This window comes from Synchiropus splendidus, chromosome 19 (genome assembly GCF_027744825.2).
Source record: "Synchiropus splendidus isolate RoL2022-P1 chromosome 19, RoL_Sspl_1.0, whole genome shotgun sequence".
NCBI classification, from domain to species: domain Eukaryota; kingdom Metazoa; phylum Chordata; class Actinopteri; order Syngnathiformes; family Callionymidae; genus Synchiropus; species Synchiropus splendidus.
The window spans coordinates 14,157,644-14,183,880 of NC_071352.1; the positions used below are offsets into that span (position 1 = coordinate 14,157,644).

A 26,237-nucleotide genomic window follows, 5' to 3' on the forward strand; every position below is an offset into this window, starting at 1 on the left:
TCTGTGGCCCGCAAGAACTGGAGTTGCGCATCATCGGTTGGTAAAATTCCAAACTCTTGACTCATGCATCAGTGACTCTAAAAACTTAAACAGACAAGAAAACTGTTGCATGTTTGTTTGCGTGAAACGTATTTTGACTCTAAATATAAGATGAAATTGACTGTATTTCTATGCCCCATTTTACTCCATGTTAGGCTCATTGTTTACGATACCTATTCTACTTATCCCATGTATTAAAGAGCCCCTGACGCTTATAAAATTGACCTAACTGGATAAAAATGACGAAATGAAAAGAGCTGTGACTGTAGAATGATGTATATCTTACAGTAGTACTCCAATATCCACTGTTGCTACTAACTGATGTTGATGGTTTATTAAAATGAAATGTTTTTCCCTCTTGAATTCCTATTCTTTACAAATACTGCAATTCAATGACAGAAAATAAAAGTACCTGAATGAGAGTTAACGTTGTGGTGCAAGTTATAACAAAGGGTTGCAGCATGTTTATGGCCTGAGACGAAGGCTGACGTCAGTGTGAGAACAGGGAGACAGCCGTCCAGTCTCACCCCCTGGGCCTGTCTCCCTCCAGGAATGTGGCGGGTGATTCGGGGGGACAGAGCAGCAGAGCCACCAGGGGCCGTGATTCACGCCCTCGGGTGACGACGGGAACATTGCTGAGGTGGAAGGTTCTGGAAAAGGCCGGGACGGACCAGCGAGAGCGGGGCGGCACGCTACGCTGGGGACAGACAAAGAGAGAGAGCGCTGACACACACTCGCACTCAGCGGAGACTTTCACTCAGCAGCCGTGACATTTCGTGGCACTGAAGAGTCCAAACACTCCGGAGCGAGATAATGGAGGTTTGAAGGAGGATTCCGGATCCAGGAGCTGGATGTGGTGTGACTCATGTGACTCGGTTTTAAAGGCTGCCGGCAGTGGTCAGTGGTCATGATGGAGCCTGGACTGAACACAGACGTGTCAGACCATCAAAACATTGATAAAGTCCCATAATGCACTGCAACAGTTGGCAGTATCGGTGAACATCATTGGGTCGGGTCGCCAGGGCAGCAGCTGAAGAGCACGCCAGCGAGTCCTGGGTCTGCCCCGGGACCTCCTTCCACTGGAGGAGGGCAGCAGAGGCTCTACTCTGAGGCCCTCCTGGTGGGCAGAGCTTCACACCCAAATTCATGTTTCAGATTTTTATGTTTCTGTTCCTGCATGACTTTTTATGAGTCCATTTCTTTATTAATTGTACAGTTTTCACTGTCAGCAACAGTTTGCTGCTTGTGGAATGAAGGAAATGGTGATCAAAGCAGAAGCACACACACACACACACACACACACTCCAAACAGACCAAAGGCTCTGATGGAATTCGGACGCTTTATTTGGTCATGGCGGGAGTCGTGAGCTCCGGGCGAGAATCTCTCTCCGGACACAGCTTCTGGGAGCTTCAGTGAGAAACTGGCTTTTATATGGGAGTTTAATGGCCGACGCCATGCTTGATGGCCAGAGAATCGGTTTCCTGAATGAGCGTTTCTCTCATTTAAGAAAGAAAGACATGAAGATTGTAAAAAGAGAAGTCGAAAGTTCAAGTATTCAGGATGATTGGAACGTATTTTGAGGCGAATATAAGTGAAAGGATGAATCAAATATTGAAATTATTCGTTCATAAATGTATTATTTATCATTTAAATGTTTAAGTTAACAGCCAAATATGTTTACTTTCTTTTTACTGACTTTTGTTGACCTCGGAAAGTTGACTTGTTTCAAACAAACATCGTACTGGGACTGGAGCAGAAGAACACGAGCTCCTTTACGGAACCTTTATTTGACATCGAACTCTGAAACTCAACACAACGAGGAGGACTTGAACGCACCATCTGATCTGAGATCAAGTCAGAGTGAAGCCACCAGAGATGTTCCAAAGGGCAGTTTGGTTGTAAACCCCCCCGCATCCCCCTGCTCCGCCGGGCTATTTATGGTAGGAGCCCGCCGCGGCGAAGAGGAGGCTCATGACATCATAAGTCGTCGGTGGGTGTGCAGCAGCGCCGGGACAGGACGCTTCAAACAAACCTGGATTTAGTGAGGCGGAGATGCAACACAGGTCCAGGACAACACCAATCTGCTGCTCCACCTCTGACCTGACTGCCGCACAAATATTTAAAAGCCACCAGCATCATCAGATACGTTACCCATGAGCCAAAAATAGTGTGGTTTCTGCTTACACCAGCGAATCTCAGGACCTCCTGAGAACATCTCACAGAGAAGCCAGCAGCTCTGGGACATACAGAACCATGGAGCAGACTGGGCCGGACAGGGGGTGAGAAGGTTCAGCTGGGTGTCCACTGATGGGTATGGTTCTTCAGTCATTTAGAGGCCGATTGTTTGGAGCCGGAGAAGGTGGGTCCACAACCTGCAGCGCTACTGCAACACCAACTGTCACAGCAGTAGGGTTTAACCTGAACCAAGGCCAAGAAGAGCTGTAGAAGAAGGAGCATAGGAGGAAGAGGATGATGAATATGAAGAACAGGGAGATGAGGAAGAAGGTGAAGAAGAACAAGAGGAACAATGTGAAGAAAGTCAAGAACAAGTACATCAAGATGAAGAAGTACAAGAGGAATAAATAACAAGAAGATTAGATGAACAAAAAGAACATGATGAAGGGAAGAAAAAAGGAGGAGATGAAGAAGAACAAGAGGAACAGGAAAAAAAAGACAATCAATGGGAAGAAGGTCAGATGAGGAAAACAACAGGAACAATATGAAGAGGAACAAGAGGAATAAGTTCATGAAAAACAAAAAGAAAAGATGAAGATGAACAACAGGAAAAAGATGAGGAACAAGAGGAATAAGTTCATGAAAAACAAAAAGAAAAGATGAAGATGAACAACAGGAAAAAGATGAGGAACAAGAGGAATCAGAAGAACGACATGAAGACCTGGAGGAGCAAGATGAATGAAGACCTAAAGGAACAAGAACAATGACAGGAATAAGAAGAAGAGGGACAACAAAGGGAACTGAGGTACCAGAACAACACTGATGGTCCTATGAGGGTCTTGGATGCTTCAGAGAGCGGTGCCTTGTTCCCTCCGTGGAAACAAGAATATGAGGGACTGATGGTCTGTGTGACCCTGGTCTGGTTCGAGTGATGTGTCACGGGGTGAACATCTGTTGTTGGGGACCCTGAACACCAGACCAAGAGGACACAGAAACCAGGGGAACTCACAAGCCTCCACTAGTGGCAGAGTCAAATGAAAGCCCCGCCAGGGGGCGAACAACCGTGCACAGTGGCCACACAGCAGATCCAGGTCCGGCCCAGCTCACAGCTCTGTCACGTCCAGTCCAGGTGAGAGTTTCCCCCCAGAGCAGCCCAGCGAGGGAGTGAGGGAGCGAGGGAGCTCCAGCAGCAGCAGAGACACCCAGCGTCTGATACCTGACCATGTTTGGTAAAGCCGGCTCTGACCGAGCCCCATGACCGATGGCTGCGCTCCCTCCTCACTCGCAGCGTCACTCCCAGACTCAGCACGGCCTTCACCGGCAGCTCGGCCCCAACCGGACCTGCATGCCTCCCCTGCTTCTGGATTCAGCCTGGACCGCTTGAGTGAAGCATGAGTCAGCACTTTCGAGAACAGTAGCAGTAGCATTCCGTGCTGGTTCAGTTGATCAGTGGCCAAACTGTGTTGATGACTTGCATCTTACAGCAGTTATGACCATCTCACTTGTTAAGATCTGAAACCATCATTTTTTATCACAAGCGGCGACTCTTTCACTCATTATCAAGGTAAAATAGTCACGATTCTGAAGAGATTCTCAGTTGCCAAATAGTGAGCCCAGAACAGGTCCTGGCTGTGACTCGAGAGAGGAATCTCAACATCAACGTCAAGAGACACAGAGGAAAGATGAAGAACAAAATGGAAATGAAGACCAGGAAGAGAAGGAGGATCAAGACCAGGAGGAAGAACCAGACTAGAGGAAGAGGATGGTACATGAAGGTGGAGATGAAGAATGAGAAGATCAGGAAGAGACAGAGGAAGGATGAAGAATGAGAAGAAAAAAAAACTGGAAAATCAAGAAGAAGAGGAGAACATGAACAGGAAGAAGTAGAAGACTAGAGGAAGAGGATGATACATGAAGGTGGAGATGAAAAATGAGAAGATCAAGAAGAGACAGGGGGAAGATGAAGAATGAGAAGAAAAAATACAGGAAGAAGAGGAGAAGAACATGAACAAGAAGAAGAACCAGACTCGAGGAAGGGGACGATACATGAAGGTGGAGATGAAGAATGAGAAGATCAAGAAGAGACAGAGGAAGGATGAAGAATGAGAAAAAACAGGAAGATCAAGAAGGAGAGGAGAAGAACATGAACAGGGAGAAGTAGAAGACTAGAGGATGAGGAAGATTCATGAAGGTGGAGATGAAGAATGAGAAGCTCAAGACAAAAGAGACAGAGAGAAGATTATGAAGAGGGTGAAAATGAAGACCAGGAAGAAGAAAAGTTTTCACCATCCAATATTATTGTTATTATGGTTGACTTGTTTTCCTCTTAACGGTTTCCTTCCTAGATGAGATTATTTACAGACATTTCACTTTTATCTCCTCTCCAGTTGCCTTCCTTCTTCTGTTTTTGTCTTTGCACAAGACATTGTTGAGCATCCTCAAGTCAAATTTCTGAAGTGTCTGGTGGTCTCCTGCTCTTCTTCACCCGCCAGCCGACCACATTAAAACCCGACACACACAACAGAGAACGTTTCCTTTTGTCTTCAACTTTATTGAAGAGCTCGCCTTTCAAGTAAATCTCAGCTCCCGTCTCTACAATTACATCGTCATTGTAGACGCCCGCCTCTGCTGCCCGTCCCAGTCCCAGCGTCGAGACCAGGACTCGCCGAGTGGCGTCGATACTTCACATTAAAATCTCCAGTCAGGAAACCGAGGGAACCAAAGGAACTGCATTAAAAAGTTGCGGCCAATAAAAGTGATTCCAGTGACAACAACATTCGTCATCAGCGCTGAGACCAAACCAGAGGGAGCAAAACGGACCACAGGAGGGCGCTGCGCTCGCTCTGTTCCACGGCTGCTTCTGGACGAAGGCGGCGCGGCGCCACAGCGGCAGATTCTTCCCAAAATAAAGAAGTGAGAAAAGCCTACGGCGCAGAACTGAGGGCTCCTCAGGTCGGATAGAAAAACCCTGACAAGTAGAAAAGTCCAGCAGAAACACCAGACCTGGAGCTTGTGCACGAGTCCGAAGCACCTCACCACCCTCATCTTCTTCATCATCATCATCATCATCATCATCCGCACTCGTCCACACTTCTTGATTGTAGGATTATTCACAGCTTAAGTTCAGATTCACTTATTTATCTTAAAAAATAGATTGGGGGCTGTTTTAATGCCACAGAGGCCGCGTTCACACGACGCACTTGTCATGGCTCAATTCCCATTTTTAAACCTCAAACATCAGGGCTCAACTGTGTGATATATTCATTGTTTTTTGTTTCAAATGCAGGAACCTCACTTTTTGGAACAATCCTCGCAGTGCGTTCACGGACCTACCGTTAATCCTGGAGTCAGATTTCCTGGTGATGTTTGGATAATCTCGACATCTGAGCTCAGTGATCTCGACAAAGGCTGCATCACCAGGGCTGTGGTTCCTCCCTTGCATCGACTCAAACACCGTCACATTCACAGTTAACAAACTCAACACGCATAATCCCATTAAAATCCAGATTAAGTCTGATTTAATCGGATTACACCGAATTCCATAAAGTTTGTGCCACTGTCGGAAGGACAGGCTCACCCACTGGTGCGTTCACTGACCTCGGAATCGATCGTGATCCGACCTTATAGGGATTAACAGACACGTCGTAACTGTGCCTGAATTGTGCCGAGTCAACAAAAACATGGAAACACGTGGTTGTCGCTGTGAGAAACTGGTAAATACTGCCATCACTCGGCAGTTCAGGAAGCATGAGTAAGCAGTGCAGTTAGTCAAGTTTGCATCATCTGGGAAATTGGGACTGAGCATGAGTCAGCATTTTACATTAAAATACAGGTGACTTGCCATTTCTGTCAGTTTTAAACAGTTACAACATGCAGGCTAGTATTTGTAGCAAGTACTTTATAAAGAATGAGTCCGCTTTTCCCATATTTCTTGTACAGTAAAAGGGCGGTGCCATCGAGTACCATTTCATCAACAGGTTCTAAACAATTGACCAGAGCATGAGTCAGCATCTTCACTAACAAGTCTAATAGCAGTCATCTCAACTCAAAACTATTTGGATTGGGGGGTCACTATTTGGCAAACTCCTTTACTCTCTTTACTGTCAAGAGTATTTGCTTCAAGCATCAAGCTCATTCTCCTTCAAGTTATCGCTCACAAACGCGGTACAAAAAAGATATTGATAAAGAGATCCACCTCCTTCATTCAGTTTCTCACTTGCCAAATAGTGAGCCCAGCTTGAAAGTGGTGTTTAAAAGTGGGAACTGAGCGATGAGTGAGTCACGCCAGCGCAGCGGACAACATTCATGCCGAGGAAACCCCTGCAATTCGAAATGGAAACTACACAACAGCGCCCCCTAAGGATCAGCTTTGGGTTATATAATACTTGGCCGGATTATTGGTTGTGCAGGCAGATTATAAAAATATACAGGTGGAGTATACGTTCAGAGTACAGTAGAGTTCATCGATAACAATCTGGATAGTTGGTCAGAAAGGTCATGCGAGTCCGTCACATCCACGGTTGTGTGAACAAGGCACAAGATGCTGTGGCCTCTCCTCGGTGGCGGTTATTGCTCCGCGTGGGAGTGTGCTTCAGACGGCGGGGCGGAGGCGGAGGGCAACCAAAAACAAACATGCAAATCATTTCCGGCGACGGCGCAACATGCGGGGGGTCAGGAGGGATGGGGGGGGCACGTCGCATGCGGTCTCGAGAAGCGAGAGGACTCCTGGAAGACAAACCCGTCGGAGCTGTGAGCTAAATGTAGCATGCTATAGTGAGCATTTACACTTTGTACAGAGGGGAGCAGAAACATGCCACTCGTGCTCCGCTGACTATCGAGGTGGTTTTCCTGAAAGAGGCTGGTAAAGGGATGAGTGACGCTGCCACTTAGAACAGGAGGGATTTTCGCAGAATTCCAGCAAGAACCTTCCAGTCTGACGCCTGGATACCTGGGACCAGAAATTCCATTCGACAGATGCTTCGAAGAAAAACTTCCCGGTTGGTTTAAGTATCATTTTCAGCTTATTACTGAGACGTTCACAACCAAAGTCCAATTAAAGTGCACGAATTCAGTCGGTCAGTTAGAGATGAGAACATTGCTTGAGCTTTACTCCGCTAGACTCACACCACCAGGCGGGTTCTTCTCACACAACAGGCCCGGCTTTGATCAGCCGGCCTCACTCCCGGGTCAGGGACTCATCCTGCTTTGCTGGAATTCTACAAAGAGAACACGAGAATGTAAACATGAATCCAGTTCTCTCTGGTGGCACCCAGGCCGCGTCCACATCACGCAGCGTTTCAAGATGGACGCGCGCTTCAGATCGACCTGCACCTCCATCTTTGCGGCATCAAACGGAAAGAGAAGCGCGAGGAGGGTCTTGGTTCAGTCAAAAGAGTCACATTAAAGTGGTAAACCCTGTTGTTCACTCAGTGAGAGGACACATCATGCAGAAAGGAGGCTTCATCCTTTCATTGACTCTACTATTTGGTGTACTCCACTCGCTTCCTTTACATATGGGAACTGTGAGCTCCACAACAGATGAACTGTGGGTCACCACTGACATCGAGAGAGAAGGTGGTTGTGAAGTGAAACTCTCTCAATTCAATATAATAGTTTCCATTAAACCTGCTTCACTGGTGCTGAATAGAGGAAGAACGAGTCGTGGAAATCTGAGTCGTGTGGACGCAGCCTCACATCAGATGAACGGAAACTCAAAACTGACGGGACGAACCACTTGAGCTTGTTTAGTCGAGTGCAATTCCGCCTTCCCCACTAGAGGGAGACAGAGAGGGTGATGCAGAATAAGGAGGTAGAGGAAACGAAAACTCCAGACGACAGTGGTCCTGTAGTGATGAAGGTGAGTGAGTCGGACGTGAAGTCAAGTCTCCTTCTGGAGCGTGTAAATCAAACCGGTGACGCTGAAATGATGAGGAAAAACCTGTCCTGCGAGAGGCCGAGAGCATCTAAGGGCGGGCGGGATCACCCGCCTGTGGGTCCGTCTCACTTCCAATCGTAATCCCAGTGACAGTTAAGGTGCATGGCTGGTGGTTTTTTTTTTTTCTTTTCGGAGGCCACAGCAGGTGAAACTGTAGAAGAGGCATTATGGTGTTTTCCGTCGTCCCGCGTGTCCAAGAGAGGAGCCCTATAGATCCACGGATGACCTCGGCGTGGACGGAGCGTGACAGAAGCTCCCAGTGGAGCGGGCCGCGAGCTAGGTGACCTTCTGAAAACCGTCCTCCAGGATTATTGCTCTCCTGTCGATCACAGGCACTTCAGAGGATCCGGCTTTGGCTGAGAGGAAGAGGATGGTGATGAGGAAGGAGCAACGAAGGGAGTGGAAGGTGTGCTTGTGGGCTCCGTCTGTCCGTGAGAACCTTCGAGGCTGCTGGTGCTTAAAGGAGCAGTTCCAGTGTCCGGGTCAGAACCTGAGGTCCAACAGCCAGACCAGGCTGAGGTTTCAAGGGCCAGGAGAAGCGGACCCCCGCGCCGCTCTAGTCCGTGTGGTTGTTGACATTCTTGTTCCTGTCAGGCGACTCCTTCCGCTTGCGGGCCCCGGCTCCGGTGATGACCTTATAGCAGCCTCGCGTGATCTTGTACATCCAGATGGTGTTCAGGATGTCCAGCGCGATACAGGAGGTGATCCAGGCCACCTGGGCGCCCAAGCCCAGCCGCTCAAAGTCCTCGGTGCCGAAGGTGGCGAACACGCTGGCCCAGTACGACGGCATGACGGCGATACGCACCAGGAAGAAGACCACGGACATGCCCACGCCGTTCAGCACCACCAGCCGGTGAGAGCGCGGGTACTTCAGCGCCTCGAAGAACCACCTGGGAGCAGAGATGGGGGACTCAGGACCATGATGAAGTCAGACCAATGGATGTCAACCGACTCACCTCTGGTTCACAAACGGTGTGGACAGTTCGGAAATGAGCCGGAAGTTGGCAAAGTATGGAAGAACACCGCGGGTCTGCAGAGGAAACAGCGAGGTCAGTGCACGTCAAGAGTCTGCCAGAGGAGGGTCAGGCTCACCAGCACGTATCCATATGCATAGAGCGCCGCCAAGTGGTGACAGACGAAAAAGGTGTCCCCCATTGTGCTCCAGTTACACGCCAGTAGTACCAGATCTGCCGGACACAAACGGACATCTGACGCTGATGTATATACATAAACAACCAGCTGAAATGAAACTTCATTTTAATATATACACATTTAATATATAAATAATTCAATACAATTCTCTTGCTCTTTGAAATTTGAAATTAGTGTTGCATCATCCAGTATCACACAACCCCTTCAGGGATGATCAAAGGCAAGTTGTATTGCTGCTAATAGTGAGGACAGGGAAACACCACTGCAGACCAGACACACACACACGCCAGCCATCTCTATACGAGAGAGATGTGATCATTCAGTCTGACTTGACTGAATGATCCATTGTTGCCGATTTAAAAAACAAATGAATGTAAGAAAACATCAGCCGGAGAGCAGTTGCTCTCTACCGCCCCCTGGTGACGTGTCGACAAGGACAGAGCGGGTCAATCCCACAGGACTCACCGTACAGCAGGTAGCCACATGTTATGGCCACGTTCAGCTTGACCAGACTGGGGTCGCCCCTGCGGAAGAGAGCAGAAGACGGTGTGAGGGCGCTTCACACGCTGGAGGCAAACAACACCTGATGTAGCTCTGCTCTCCGCCATTATGACGGAGGGTCACCTGAGGTGAGCGTGGGTGACAGGTAATTGCTCTGGTAATAAACACAGCCCACGTTGTGGAGTCAATTCAAGAGTGTTTGACCAAATAATAAACGATAAGCGAAGGTCGTGGCCTTGGCAGGAAAGATGAGGATGTCGTGCAGGAACTGATATCTGACACTGATAAGAGCCCCCAGTATCACGTAGCAGCTGGCTGCCGGTGTAACTGACCCTGCGGTACAAACGGCGGCACGCCCGCACGAGCAGAAGGTCAGTGCAGCCGGCAGATGACCTCAGCACTTTCCTCCATTATTAACAGCACACCAGAGAGTGGTTTGAGGAGTCTGTCATCTGCTCATGTCAGAGAGCGAGAGTGACCAGTGATGGTTCTGAGAGCGAAATATCATCATCATCTAATCAGTAGTTCACATTGTATTATCACCTTTATAAATATGTAACAAACACAACAATGTGTAAAACAAAGGACGATGAAGGAACGTTTTTTTCCCGTAAAAACACAAGAGCAATGAAGCTAACATGAGCCCAGGTGAGAGAATGTTAAAAAAAAAAAAAAAACAAGGTTGACTTTCACTTCCCACAGTTGGTTTCCTGCACGCCTCAGATTAGTTGGATTCGCCTTGTGATTGGTGGAGGAGTTAGCATTCAATGCATGGTCCAAGTGCTGAGATTGGATGTTTTCCATGGGTGGTTAAGTTTGGTTAAAGATGCCTTTTAAAGCCTTCGGAAAGTGCCTTTTACTGGTGACCGTTCTTCCAGTCTCTTAGTGAAGCTGTGGGCCAGCTGTCTCAGTGAAAAACTTACAAGCCCTGAGTGTCTTTGATCTCCAGGAGACTCCTCACAAATTCAAGCCCACACATTCATTGTGCTGCCGAAGTGCTTGATCTTAGTTCTGCAAGGGTTGCACATGGTTTGCAGCGTGGTCCAAACTCCAGCCCAGGGGCAGCCAAACGGCTCCAGAAGGGACCACAGTGGGCGCGGGATTTTGTTCCAACCAAACAAGCACACACAGTTTAAGCAATCGGGTCAGTGCCTGGCTGAAAATCGACCGACGACGGTCTTCACACACCTGAATGCTGAAGCTGTGTGTGTGTTGATTGGTCCAAAATCCTGAACCTAAGCTGTTCTTCAGAATGGGATTGAAGGGCTTTTTACTGCGCCAAGAGAAGCTTGACAATCTGAGACCGGGCTTTGTGAAAATATCCGACAGACATGGCTCAGCAGAGAATCGCAAACAGAAAAACAACAACGTGGTTGACCACTGATCCAAAAAGAAGAGGTCCTGATATGCTGTAACAGAACTGGACCACAAGCTAACAATGCTAACACTGTGCAAACACCTCAGACAGAACCGTCAGCAAGGTCACATGATAGGCTCGACAGTGGGCCTCTTCTCCTCCTGACGTGTTCAAACCTAATCTGCATGAGCCTCACAAGACGCCGGCGTGTTCACACCCCGATAGCCGATCGCTGCTATCACTTCACCTCCGTGCTAAATGCAAATATGAGCTCGATAACACGCGGGGCCTGATAGCGGCTGAGTCCAAAGGCTCCACTGTAATCTCTTCAAGTGTGAGCTGGCTCCAGTTAATTAAATGTTCGCTGATCCCACGCGCCTCCGTCGACGGAGAGTCAACCCAGGATTTGGCCCCAAATTGAATATCAAGTCGATTATGGAGTCACGGCATGGAGACAAGACGATCGGCTTTGGTGCAGAGAGAGAGAAAGTTATAAAACTGGTGTTCATTTTGCAGCACTTTTGTGCTCCCAACTGGGTTGTTCAGGAGAAGTGACAGTCTGTACACAACCATGAGGATTAAACATCCAAGTGAATAGAGCGGTACTGGAGCTGAGAGCAGGTTATTATGCAGATTATATAAATATGTCATTTTCAATGATGCTGCTGCAACTGACTAATAGATTTATTTCATCCCATGAAAAACATTTTTGTCAGGAACCGAAGAGAAAGAAATAAAGACGTATAATACCCGAAAAGAAAAAAACTACACAGAAAAATAAAAACCAATACTTCTCATGAATGTTTGCAGGGTAAATCTATAAAACTGGGAAGCAGCAACCGCACAAAGCACAGACATTCTTCCCACTAAGAACAGCCTCTCACAGTTCAAATGGAGACTGACATCACACTCTTAAAGAGAGAGCCAACAGGCACTAGAGTAGTACTCTTCAAACCTGAATGTGGAGTGGAGTCACATGACCCTCAGTGTTTATTACAGTAAATAATTCTGCCGCTCTTAGGACGTCCGAGAGCAGATGAGCCAATCAAGACGCGGAGTGGAGGCGGGGTCTCGGACACAGCAGTGTGACCGGCGGATAGATTATGGTAAGATGCTGAGTGAGCGCGCGGCGGCGACAACAATGCGGGTTTCTGGCGCTAACAATGCTGTTGTGTGGCGGCTCTCAATGATGGCCTTGAGACTTGCCTCACACAGCAAATGAGCTTTGGCAAAGACGTGGATCAACCAGGTTTGATAAATTCACACAATAATTCCACCAACGGCGCAAGTGGAAGGAGAGCTAAGATCTGCAGCAGGAGGCAGATGAGAAGCGAGAAGCCCCCTCCTTTGGTCCCCATCGCACTCCCCCCTCCCCCTCCTTCTCCTCTCCTCTCCTCCCGGGTCCCTTTTCACTTTTCTCCTGATTTTCGCCCCATCAGCGATGCTGGCCGGAGCCCGACAAAGAGACAATAAGAGCGAAGGGAGGTGTGCAGCATTGATTCGGCAGCCGGAGAGCCTGCTGGTGGAGAGCATTTGAGGAGGGGTGGGGTGGGGTTCGGGAGGGGGGGGCGCAAGACCAGGCTGCTGTTGTTTGCTATGAAAGGAGCCTTGTTGATAGGTTGCTAGTTTGTCTGCTGAAGAGCCGGAGAGGAACCAGACAAGGAATGTTTAAGGCGAATAATTGAGTTTCTTTCCTCCCCAGCATTGAATTATGCAAATAGAGCAGCGGAGATGTTCATGAAAGACTGAAATCATCTGAATATGGAACTCTCTGGAGACTCCACTGGCACACTTGATCCATCCCTCTTTCATTCTGATAAAGGAGCAGCAGTCGTCATACATCTGACACAGTAAAACACGCCAGCCTCTTCCCCACTCCCCCGCGTGCTCCTTTTGTACCCTTTCATCCCTCTCCCTTCAGCCTCCGAGTATTTCAGCCTCCTGGCAGTCGAAGACTCATGTGGAAGGAAGTAGAGTCTGAGGCTGGGATTGATGACAGACAACATGTCAGCACTTCTCCCTGCTGTTGGGGAGAGTGTTTGCACTGCTTGTGTCACATATGTGGCATGAACCGTGACAGTGCATCACCAATACACCGACGTTACTCAGCTGGATCAAACAAACACCCCAGACAGCTGCTGTAGCCCAAAGACACCACCATTGAAGGGCCTCAATAGTGGGCCCCTGCACTGCACTTACAGCCTTTCGAAGGCCCATTTATGCTCTCGTGTTACAAATGGATTCGGAAATGGGCGAGCCTTCTGTCTAAGCTAAACAGAGCAGTACCACCTGAAACTTTCAGTGTTGCGGTTACTGCCTGATACGTAGCTCTATTGCGACACGAAGAAGACAACGATGGTGGAAATTCTCCGTCCTCCAGTGGCGATATACTGAACGGTCTCACCGACCACCGCCTCCTACAACGCTGCCTTCCTTTCCTCATTTGAGCGAGAGTTACATGATCAATGTGTCTTCCAGAGTCGCCATGTTGGTTTCAGAGTCAAACCTGGGCTGCCCTGCCAGTGGATATATTGGCGAACAACAATACCAAGGTAAAGAACACAGGGAAGCATCGTCGCACAGCAGGGGGTGAAAGAAAATTGGACTCAGAGGATGCATCTTACCAGACTGGGTTGGCGTTGACTGCATCGTCGAACCACAGGATATACAAACAGAACAGTCCCACGATGAGCGCATGGACCGTCGACACCAGCCTGTGAAACAACAAAAAAAAGCCAAGTTAACACAGCAGTTCAGAAATACTTATGAGTCATAGAACAAAGAATGTGTGTAGTAGCACACGGGCTTATCTCGGCCTAGCAGGGTGCCAAAGCGCCAGTCTGACTCTGAGTGACAGCGCACGCCATCACTCCACACACCCGTGTGTCACTCATCCATATTTAACCACACTTATCCCGACACCAGGATCCTTCAAACTGGATATGGAAGCTCGTCCCAGTCGGGATTGACACAGCAGATCAAGCTTCCCAAACTGCTCGACTGTCATCACGTCAGTCAACATTCCATTAGTCTGCCTCGTCTCGCAGGCCTGTCTTGGAAGAATTATTCAGCAGGAGCTTTCGCCTTTCATGTGGGAAAAGATCCAATTCAAATAATCTGTGCGCAAAATACTGCAGACACTCGAGTTGCTTACTCATCATTCCCGCCCGTCACTCTGGATATGATGTTTGTCAGCACTTCAGTGATGTTGGTGTAGGTTGTCAGTCATCCAGGTCATCCGTCTTTGAAAGGCCTAAACAAAAAGGACACGGCTTCTGAACGCCGTGACGACGGCTTCATCACCTGCCGGAGCCCCAACCCGAGTTCTTCCACATTACGACTCAAACATGACGGAGAAATCCTGGCAGACGTTTGAGCAAGTGTGTGCCTGACAGAAACTTGCATGGAGCTTCGCAAAGCTCATTATTCCGGTGAACCTGAAGCCGACACAATAACTCGCTCCCAGAGCGGCTTCAGATAAGATAGCACTTCATCAGTCCCCCTGTGAGGGAATTTGGCGTTCAGCCTTTCAGATAAGAGGAATTCATACAAATAGTTCAACAGAACAGATTCTACCTGACGGTAGCAAAAAGGATGTCTCAAGAGGATGCAGATATGGTTGTAGTAGGAAGAGCAGGGACTCCAGGGTCTAATGAGGTGCACAGCTACTGATACAAAATAGCATCTCAAGTGACCAGTCCCTTGCAGAGGTGCCCACCATCTGCGACAGGGAATCAGAGCGAGGAAGGGTTCGATTGAAAACAACCTCACCACACGATACGAATCACAATACAGTGGTCACGATACGATACGCATTGTGATACATGTGTATCCTGATACCTGTCCCATTATTGATTATTTTTAAGAAAACACTCATGTATATCCCAAAAATAGTTTTATTTTGGAGATTCACCAAACACAGAACACACACTGCACGGACAGGAGCAGCTTTCAGAGACACTGCAGGAAACTTCATGAATGAATGAATGTGCCATATCGATTGGCTCCTACGTATCGATACGTGTATTGCAGTTAGACCCACAACGCTATATTCCATGTTTTGAGTAAAAAGTGTTGTGCCTATTGTGAGAAGCTCTGAAGACATGGTCTTCACAGTCAGCGCTGTCATCTCTGTAGCACATGTTCCAGATGTTGCTCAACTCCATGTGGACAAAACAAGAGTCGACAGGATGATGTACTTCCACAGTTCTTTCTCACTACAATACTGTGAGTAGACCACTTAAGTTCAGCCATTCGTTGGCGCCCCAAACCTTACGAAACGCTCGACAATTACACTAGGCCAGGAGTGTCTAAACCAGTCCACTAAAGCCTGGGTGGGGCACAGGTTTTTGTTCCAACCGATCAAACACACACAGTTCAACCAATCAGCTGTCAGCAGAAACCAACACCGGATTGCTGAAGGTATGTGGCACAGCATGGATGAGTGCACCTGCCCTCTACTCCAGGAACTGTCCTGTTGGATCCTCAGTGTCAGCCAGCACCGGTAAGAATGTCTGACATATACAGCCAAAGCAGGTCTGAAAACTAGTGTCTAGCAGCCTGCACCTGAATGAAACGATTTTTTAATAAACCCTGGTACATCATCCCCTCCTGGGTTTTGGAGTGGCTATCTAGGCCACTGAAGAGACCCTCCAGAGCTGCAGGGGCTCTTATCGCAGCTCAGCCAGAATCACAGATCCTCCATTGTGACCGTGCAGCCGTTGGGAGTCAACGGTCCGTGCTGAAAGCGCGTAGCTCCCGGGCTGAGTCGCTGCTCGAGACCAGACTGACTGACAACTGTATGAAAAGATAAGAACCGTACTGTCGCTTCAAGTAGGAAATGAGTCCAACCAAGTGTCGGCGCAGCCATCTGTGTTGTTGGAGCAACAACTGAAGTGAAAGGGGGAGGCAGTGTTGTGGCCTGCCTTTTCTTCGGGAATGCTTCCTCCCTCCTTGCACTTCACTTGTGGTTACATAAACAGCACAAAGAGTTGACGGTTACGCAACAACAGGACAATCTGAAGGGAACCATTCGTGAATGCCCTTTGACTTGTTTGAGTGCAGACCAGTTCACATGGACACTCTTATCTGTGGAAAAGTGTTTGGCTCCAAAAACTGTGAATAACGCAAGACCAGGAAACCCAACAAACAAAACTACTATCATGTTGCACAACACAATGTTTCATTGATCAAAAAAAAAAAAATCACAAAAAAAGTAGAAGTAATAATTGGTACGACTTGTGCACCAACACAACTCTTGTTTTGCAAAAGTGATACATTATAATCACTATTGAAAAGCTCCTAAGACATCAAAGTTCACATGCCGAATTTTGGGGCTAAATTAGCAAGGAACGAACGCTGCTATGGCTAAGGTAGCTAAAACGCTAGCAAAATAACCGCATACGCGCAGTAGTTTTTGTAAAAACATTTTGTCAATCCTTCCACAGCTCAAGTGCCATTCGAGGTTACAAATACGCTTGTAGCTAGATGCTAAACTAACACATAAGTGTTGACAAAATAGAATCATTGACAACTTTAAAACCTTCATCGCTAATGTAAACAGCATGTTGACCTTGGAATGCAGGAGCAGTGCTGACATACGCCAGCTGCCATGTCATCAGCAGGAAGAAAATCTCATGTATTTGTAGTTACATTATTCAGGGTATGTATCAGTACACACAGGTATCAACAGACCACAGATGGTCCGTCCACAACAGAGTAGTAAAAGACCGCTGTCCTCTGAACTACAGACCCAGAGTTTCCGTTTGAAACCTGAAGCTGCACTGTGTTTCACTGAACGCTTACATCACAGCAGCGTTTAAGTCGAGAGAAGCGTGCAGTCCTCAGGGAACATCAGCGCTCACCTCGACCCTCCAGCCTCGCCAAAATAAACCGTGTTTACTGGTTCAGCTCTGCCACAGCTTGGTGACTGTGCGGCTCTCTGGGTGTCAGGTTGGCATACTCGAGGAATCATCTAAATATACAAATCTGTGCCGCCCGACGCACAGAAGCGGACATTGTCATGGACACTGAAGCTTCAGCTACTCGACACCACCAAGTCCACAAGATCCTAGCCAAGACAAGGCACACGCTCATCATCACAAGAGGGAGAGAAGCTGAAGTACTGTAACTCTCTCAGCAGACACACAGATCAAGCCTTCAGAAAGAACAACCACTGCCATTTGGTTTGAACCTATATGGGCTGTGAGCTCTTGTTTGGCCAGTTAAAGTTCACTCGCCGCTGTCGTTGTTTCTCCCACGTGTCGCTACTGGAGATCATCCTGGTCGTACCTGCACGGCCTGCTGGACAAGATGACACTTGACTTGGCAGGTTTACACTGCACTAATGTCATGTGACGTGTGTCGAGAAGCGAACAGGTCACATGCAGGTAATTCAGCCGGGAACCAGCACGGAGGGAAGTGCAGAGTCAGCATTTTTTACTTCCACATGATGTGCCATCAAACTATACTTTAGGTTCCATGTACTCTTGTTGATCGTCTCTAAACAAGAATAAAAATAAGTGACGAATTACTGGAGATTGTGACTGGACTGTTTTCGTTAATGCTCGGAGAATTGCAAAACTTAACAGCGCCCGGGTGAAAGCGGCTTATCGTCTGGTTCTAAAGGTTGTTGTTGTTTTAGTGCACTGACAAACACAATCAAAAGAAATAGGGCTTTTTAAACATGTTCCAATCTTAGCTGAGCACATTTTGCTTTAGGTGAGAACCCAGATTTAGCTTTGACTAGTTCCAGTTTGACTTCAGTTTCAGTTCTTTTTTTTTTTTTTTTAAATAAAGCCTGGGACAAAAAACAAGTGATTTCCGAGGCAACATGTGGTGAGTGAAATAATGAAGGTGTCAGAGTAGGTGCTGGAAATAGACCTGGTCATCCTGGTCGAATAAAACACATTTGTTCAGTTTTAATCAGAAATCTTCCTGAGTTTCAGCAGTGTAAAGTACGTGCTTGTCCAGTAAATCTTGTGAGTCACATGTGAGAGGGTATTGAGACACTGTTGCTCTTCAAAAATGAATTCTCAAAGACTGGCTTCTCTGTAGTGGCATACAAAGGTCCCAGGGATGCAGAGTCAGGTGGGAATTGTGTGATTTTACAAGATTAATTACAAAAAAAAGAAATACAAAATCAGGGTTTCATATTCGGAGAAGCAAATGTGATGCCAGTTGTTCGACTACATTCTGTTTTGCAGAGCAACCCTCCAAAAAACACAGGGTCCTCTCAAGTTCGGGTGCTTTGAGAAGGGCACAAGTTATGAAATTATGATGATTGTGGGATCAATTGTGGCTTGTTCCCAGAGAAGGAACATGAGTGTGATTCCACAGAGGCAGGGTTGGGAGCTCTGTCACTGAAACAGACTTGGGGCGAAGCAACTCATTCAGTTGACTTAAAACTAGCATACACTGTCAAACCGTCTCACTCTTGTCGGCTTCTCAGTGTCATTTTAGGTTGTTGAATTTGAATAAATTCTTGGACACCAACCTGGAGTTCCACTCCGTCAGCTTTGTGGGCGGCAGTGCTCCATACCCGAGGGCGAGGGCCGAGGAGATCCGAGGACTGACCACGGAGAAGAGGAGCTGGAAACCCACGAAGCTCCCAGCCACCACCGTCAACTCTCTCGTCTCCATCACTCACCTAAACACAACAGTGGAGCAAACACACAGCAGGTGACACACATGGACGGGTCCAATCGACAGCAGTCAGTCACAACCAGGGCGGCAGCGGTGGGAGGGGGAGCGAAAGGGTGACGGCCGAGATGCGAAGTGGCAAAAGAGAGACAGGGCGTCGGATGGAAGCGACGTCTCTCAACTCGATTGATCCTTGAAAACAGGGACTAAAGAACAACTTTCACACGGCAGCAAAACAGGGATTAGAAGTAAAATGCCCCAGTCACCGCACACACTTGGACAGGATTATTGAGTTGTTGGGACACAGCAAGGGCTAAAGAAAACAAGCAGTCCATGAGGAAACCAAAGAGGATTGTGAAGATGAAGCAACTCCTGAGCCGAGCAGAGTTCAAAACTCTGATTAGCGGGTGTCAATCCTCGGCTGGGGGTCACAGGGACAAACAAAATGGCCACACCACGACGGCATTTCAGAAAAGCTTCAAACGCGTCTCACTTGCGCAGAGTAGAAGGCTGTTTCTCAGAGTGCATTGCTCCTCCTCAGGGCGAGTGAGTGAAGTGTCTGCGGTTGCCAACCTCTGACTGACGTTCCGGTCTTCTCCCAAGTTACTGTAGCAGGTCATATCCTAAAACTTCCCTGGTAATAGTCTTCAGGCTCGTCTTGCTGCCAGCTTTAGGCGTTTTATCAGTTCACTTGCTTCCCAGTGCGTCCTCTGCTCTTCCTTTTATTAAGTCCATCCATTGTTCAGATAGCGAGTGATGAGTCCCTCCATACATTAAGAAGTCCCACAGGAAGTTAAGAGAGCTCTTAATGGGCCTCATCAGATGGGGAATATGACTAGAAGGACGTAGTCGATTGCTGCTAATCCAAAGGGAAATAAAATGTGTAAGAAGAAGAATCCAACTCTGGAATCATGTTGTCATCTCATGAAAAAAAAAACACTACTCCAGATGTAGAAATCATGTACTTCAACAAGCTAGCGCGATAAACCCGCCTGTTTGTTCACAGCGCTCAGCGACCGAGGCAAGCGCTTGAAACCACACGAAACTCCTACCAAAGAGTCAAAAACAAATATTAACTCTTCAATAAAGCGACAAAATTCCTGCTTCCTCGCAGCTCACAACCTCCCTTGCACGCCCTCTCTGCTAAACACATCTACGCTCGCAGCCAAACTCCCACGTCCTTTCTCTTTTGCAAATACAACTGCATTAATGATGAATAATTAGGATCCACACGCAAAATATCACTAAACCAACTTCCTGCGCTGAATCAACCCAAACATAGCAATATAAGAGAAGCGGCACCGTCGATGCTGACGCACCACCTCCTCATTTATACAATAGAATAATTCATTAAAAAGCCACTCTACTTGAATAATTGAAGACTTTTATCTGGCAGACAGGTGACACGCCCATCTGCATGCGCAGTCATGCAATAATAATAATAATAACAACAGTGTAATATGCTGCACGATTATGAAAGGGAAGCGACTACATTTCTGGAATCACTACAAGACAATTATAATATCTGATCTTGATTACCTCGTATTCAGAAGTGACTTGGCAAAGACATGAGGGAAAAAAGTGTTTGTTTCTTTATAAGTGAGCGTGATGGCGCTTAGCGGCTTCTTGTTAAATCCACATGAAAGATCAACATGAAGGTGGGAGTCACAGACTTAATATGATGACTATGAAACATTTGCCAGAGCAGTAGCTCAGACGCCACGTCGAGCTACTCACACAGGGATCCACTTGGGATGGTTAAAAACACCAGGGTGTCTTTCAGAGAGCCTTCACATCCACACTGAGAGCAATGCCCAGGATTTCTCCTCACCTTGGTATTTGAAGATTGAAACTGACTCAACTCTTAAGAGACTCTTTACATAACTATAGCTTAGTGACCATCTTTAAATCAGTGGCTTTCCAAAAGGGACTGATGCATAGAAAGGTAAGAATCTTGTGGAGACGATGGGGTACACCCTGCTGGTTACGGTGAACCTGAAAATGTATCACAGAGACCCCTGTCTTCTACAAAACCCTCATGATTGTGCCACACTCCAGTTTCCTCGCACAGCTCCAGAAAAACCTGCTTAACTGTTGACCTTGCTGTGCACTTGTGAGTGGGTCTGGCTTCAGAAGAAGCTCGAAAACTTGCAGAACCCCTAAAAGACCTGTACCCCACCTCTCATTCTAGGTTGGTGGGCCAGGCTGCAGCACCCATAAGCCAATTCAAGGAGGTATAAAATGGACCATAGCACCCAGATCCGGTGAGTGTTTTGGTGTGATTACATTGATCTACTATGGTGACACTCCTTTCATTTCTCAAAGTCATGAGGCGGGATGAACGGGTTGAGATGAAAGCATAACAAAGGCGACATGTTCAATGGAAGAATCATTTTGATAAAGGAAGGACATGAACATTTATAACTTCAGGCCTCAAGTTTAAAATGCCATTTAGAAGTTCCTGCTTCGAACTGCTCATCTGGAACATCTATTGCAACACAGCTGAAGCAGTTCTCGCCTGGACTCTGACCTGATACAGGAAAACAAACTGCCCCGCAGATGTTATGCAACACCCTTTGAGGGGGACTCAAATTATGGAGACGGGTGCCTCTTTTCTAACACAAGTAGTTTAAGTGCCTGCAGGCTGCACGTGACACTTTAGTACCCTACGTAAAGTTCTATTTTTACATGAAAATGCCTACTGTCGTGCTAGCATTCTTCGCCGTAAAATGGCAGACAACAAAAGCTCCCAGACAAAAGTGCCACGAGCAAGACAGCAGTGGAGATAATAGCGGGGGGGTGAAGACGGGGGGGAAGAAACCAGATGAGCAATTTGGAGCTTTTGCTTCTCAGAGAAGAATACACTGTAAACCAACATCAAAGATGACTGTGTGATTTCCAAAACATAAAAACTGAACTGTCATCTTTCGGGAAAATGTTTCCAGCATGTATTTGCTGTACTTCAATAAAAAAAAAAAAAATTGAAATTAGGTTAACAGTTTAAGCCCGAATAATAAAAAGCTCACAACTTCTAACAACCATAAAAAGAGGAGCCAACAGCAGTGTCAAGTTTTTGTAGCACTTTTGATGCACAAAATAACAGTAACACAAGCCACTCTCAAGCGGTGTGTCGGGACCCAAAGGTGGGTCTCAAAGCTGCTTTCAGTGGGTGGTGAGCACTTTCCTGTTTAAAAATGGAATAAAATATAATGAGTGTACATGAGTACTTCACATTAAGAGGCAAGTATGATGGTTATTCTTGAATAGTTTTTATTTAACCTAATGAAATATAGGTATTTGTTATCGGGGAATCATAGCTTGTCAGTGAAGGGTAACAGGGGTTATGAACCACAACTGCTTTTACACAAACAATATACTAAGTTCAAGGACCAATAGACTGAGACAGCGCAACTCAAAGACCGAGTGCCACAGGAGGTCCTTTCTTCAACAAAATGCATTTGTTGCAAGATTTTTTGTATCACTTTTTTTGCACATTATATTATTTCTTTTTAATTTATTGTGATATGTTGTGTACAGAGCATGCTATGAACACAATTTCCCTTGGGATTAATAAAGTTTTTTCTGATTCTGATTCAAGCTTGTGCCACCAAAATGGGAACTGCATCTATTCTGGAAGATTATTACTGTACTTCCGCATCAGTACAGACATAATACTTTTGAGCATAAGATTTTTCACAACAAGAGACAGCTGTATTTTTCCAAAGCATGTATATGTCGCCTTGTCGTTGCATCCCTCGATACTTAATACTGAGTAAACAAGGATTTCTGTTTCCAGAAATGAATGTCCTGCTGTCTTCTGAGTTGAACACGAAATTTGGGCCACCGTTATTGTCTCAGGAGCCACGCACATTCTTGGGATGGTCACATGCGGCATGTGCCTGAATTATTCATGGGCATTCTTCACCTGGCAGGCTGGTTTACACAGCCTCATGGGAGGAAGGAGAGGAGGAATCAGAGGCAGCGTCCAGCCTTCTCACTGCGGTGGACAGTAGTCCACGTTTCACCTTGCTCTCCTGAACCATCTTGCTGCTGTCAGCAAAGCGTGACCCCCTGACATATCGACCAGTCATAAATAATAGCGCTTCAATTTCCCTCCTCCCGGTGCATTGGAAACATGACCCGGCCCGCATTGCTACACCAGTGCGAGTGACTGCCTGGTGCGGTCGGGCTCGGTTCCGTCCACGCCGATCCGCTGGGCTCATCACATGAATGCTGATGAACACGGCTGCTTATTAGCATATACTGCCTCCGACAAAAGAGGAGTGGAGCGATCAAACGTGGCGTCTGCTCGCAAGCGTGATACGATTCGGGCGTTTTAACAAAAGAATGAGCCGCAAACATGAGGAGGGAAAGTTGTTATCGAAGGGCTGCTGCTGCTGCGGCGGCGGCTGTTGCTGCTGCCTCGCACCGGGCAGCATTACCGCAGCATTAACGGTAATATATGTATGAATATCGCCAACAAAACGCCAGCGCCTGGGCTCAAACGCCGCGGGAGAAGCAGCGAGGTGTGTTTTACCTGGTATCCGTCGCATAGGTGTGTGTGTGTGCAGGCGGGCGAGCTCCCGTTCGGACGCCGTCTTCTCCACTTTCTTACAAGTTGCCGTTAAGCTAGCAAGTCGGCTAAAGTGTTCCAGCCCGCTGGCTCGAGCCCGGGGAAGAGAGAGACGAGCGGAGCAGGGGCAACCATAGCAGCCGCGGGCGGGAGGAGGAGGGCGCACCAAAATAGAGTTTCTCAGCGCCGTGTCACCGCCGACACGTTACCGACTGCGACGAGAGCCACGGAAAAGTTTTAGCCGTTTTATTTTGACAGTTTTGCACCGTCTGCTGACGTCGACGCGTCACCACCCCTTGCGGACACGCCCCCTTTCTCTCAAAGACCACGCCCACAGGAACAAAGGCTGCATGGGTGTCATTGATGATCAATAATTCAAGACGTTTTGTTCCGTTCTCTTCAGATGGGTTTAGCCCTGCACCTCCAGCTCCAGTATGTTCCCATGCCAGAGTGGAGTTCCAATGTTGTTTTTAAGGCTTGGCCAAGGTCAGGTCGTGGGGGCAGCAGCTGGAGTGCAGAGGCCCAGCGCTCCCTTCCCAGAGGCCCTTCCTGTTTCCTGGGTCTGCCCCGGGGCGTCCTCCCTTCAAGGCAACGCGCTTGGTTTTTTTTCAGCCTGTCAGTGACTCTCAGATTCAGACTCAGTTTAAATGTGAAGCTCCAGTCACTGTAGCTCAGTATAACCTCCCTCGTTTGTATTAATAGGTATCTATGAAAACAGCAGATGTTATTTTTATTTCGGGATTTCACCTTTTGACCCACCTGATCCGATGTTTCCAGTGTGCTCATGGTTATGCCCTCAGAAGTCCTCACAGTTACAGAGACAGAAAAGACACCGAGAACAAACATGGCGGGAGGCTTCACAAGACACAGGAAGTGATGCGTTCATTCATAAGGGCTCATTGTGTGGCACTCAGTGGACGGTGCAGATCCGGTCACAGACTAAATCTGACGGGCCGATGCAGGTCACTTAAGGTGGTGACCCAGTTTACACAGACCCTGTGGTGAACAGGCTAAATGAGCCAAGCCAATGAAATGAACTCACCAGGGTGAAGTCATCCAGCAGCAGGGGCTTTGGAGATAAGCAAGGTAAATATTCAAGGGTAAACGCTTGCTAAGTTACTTCCAGCAAAGAGTCAACAATGTGATGAAGTCAAATGATTCTGAGGATACAGTCTGATTCATTCAAACCCTGGAAAGTCAACTAACTAATAACTACAACCAGTTGGCCTTATTCCAAAAACTGTAATTCATAATACATTTAAAAATATGTATACAATCCAATTTAAATGCTGCATTTTTTGCTAACCTTTTCAAAATTAAAATAAAATGATTCCATTATGTTCATACATTTATTAATTTTTTTACCTGAAAAACCAATGTGTTATTTAGTGTATTAAATATAAAGCATAGTCCAACAAACTCAGTCTACAAAGTCAGTCTACCACAGTATAAGTTGAGAAATTCTTGTTCAAAGATCATCCAAAATTTATATTTCCTAAAGCTCCAAGAACCTCAGACATGAAAGAGAACTCCCTAAAAGCAACAATTGTTCTGTGAACATTTGCTTTTTGCATTAAACTTTCATGTTCCATTTTTCCTTCAGTAGTGTATATCATGGACAGAAGAATGTTTGGGTTGTGTTGTGTGCAGCTGCTTAGTTCTCTGACAATGAGTAGCGGACCTGGACGTCTGCTTCCAAAGCCAGATCAAAGCAGCTTCGGCTCCACAGCCCAGGTAACTGCTGCTGCTCATGGCTCTCAGCTGCCAGTCAAGCAGGTGATATCACAAGACTGAACCACCTTCACTGCCTATTTTATACGTCAAAAAGAAGCTGCTACGCGCTGAGCATCTCACAGACGACAGAGAATCCATGATCCTGATCCTCACCCCTCCTTCACACTGACCTGACCAAGCCAAAGCCTTTTGATCGGGGTCATAGTGTTGCCCTCTAGTGGAGGGCTTCTGAATCTTTTTGATCTCGGGGCCCACCTTCCCCAGAACAAATGGCCCCGGGGCCCATTCAAGTAATAGATCTGATTCATGACTCTTGATTTCATTTGTTATCAATAACCATATTTTATCTACTTACATGTAAACAAACCCAAACCAGATATAAATCCATGTCTAAATATCATAAAATAAAAACAATATATAAATATGACATCAGTAAAGTGTAAATGAAACTATCACTATAAAATGTCAAAAGTTGCTTTCATGAACTGTTTTTACTGTTGGATGTGTCATCACTTTTTTCTTTTCAAGACCTCCATAGTTTTAGTCAATTCAGTGACTCACTACTGCCACCATATGTGGCTCATGTATTAAACTGAGCATCACGCGGCCCGAAGGTGGAAAACAAAAAAACTTCTAGCAGCCCTCTAGGGGGCGCTCTCGGCCCAACCAGGGGCCCGGCCCTATAGTTAAGAGTCACTGCTCTAGTGGTTCAGTGTGAGACCCCTGATAGACATCAAAGAAAAAAAAACAACAAAACCAAACAAAAATCCAGAATTTACCAGTCATGACAGCTTTCTCTTCAGTCGGCATATCGGCCCAGTTCAAGAATGAGACGAGACCCAGTCAAAAAAGTGGTCGTGAAACCGATCTCGAGACTGAAACCCATCTTGAGTGCTACAGAACTAGCAGTAACTTCATCACACTTCAGATGGAGCTTGGCCTGTTGAAACACTGCGTTGCTACTGTGGCTATTGAAGTGTCACTGACCTGCCTCTGGAAAGATGCGTAGATCTGCAGCATGACAGGATCATGTAGTGATCCCTGTGGTGGAGCGAGGCCCCTGTTTCTCTTGGTGCCTCCATCTCTTTATGAACAACAGGAGAGCTCATACTGACACTCTGGCGTGGGA

The 26,237-nt window shown here is 47.0% G+C and overlaps 1 protein-coding gene across 2 annotated transcripts; it reads right to left on the reverse strand.

Moving 5' to 3' along the window:
• Positions 1-1,053: 1,053 nt before the first annotated feature.
• Positions 1,054-26,237, reverse strand: tlcd4b (TLC domain containing 4b). 2 transcript variants are annotated; one of them, XM_053850887.1, is made up of 7 exons: positions 26,096-26,237; positions 18,656-18,808; positions 13,785-13,874; positions 9,768-9,826; positions 9,243-9,337; positions 9,107-9,180; positions 1,054-9,040 (listed from the first exon to the last, which is right to left on the reverse strand). In XM_053850887.1, the coding sequence occupies exons 2-7, from the start codon at positions 18,799-18,801 to the stop codon at positions 8,707-8,709; spliced, it is 798 nt and encodes a 265-aa protein (XP_053706862.1). In that variant the 5' UTR covers positions 18,802-18,808; positions 26,096-26,237; the 3' UTR covers positions 1,054-8,706. The 2 variants fall into 2 exon arrangements, with proteins under 2 accessions (XP_053706862.1, XP_053706861.1); XM_053850886.1 differs by lacking the exon at positions 26,096-26,237 and adding an exon at positions 23,339-23,646.

Bases quoted from the DNA above. Each gene is read 5' to 3' on its own strand.
- tlcd4b (XM_053850887.1), bottom strand. From the start codon at position 18,801: ATGGAGACGAGAGAGTTGACGGTGGTGGCTGGGAGCTTCGTGGGTTTC. The intron at 9,827-13,784 runs GTAAGATGCATC...TCTCTTCCGCAG, and splicing joins GTCAACGCCAACCCAGTCTG to GGGCGACCCCAGTCTGGTCA. The intron at 9,181-9,242 runs GTGAGCCTGACC...TTTCCTCTGCAG, and splicing joins ATGCATATGGATACGTGCTG to ACCCGCGGTGTTCTTCCATA.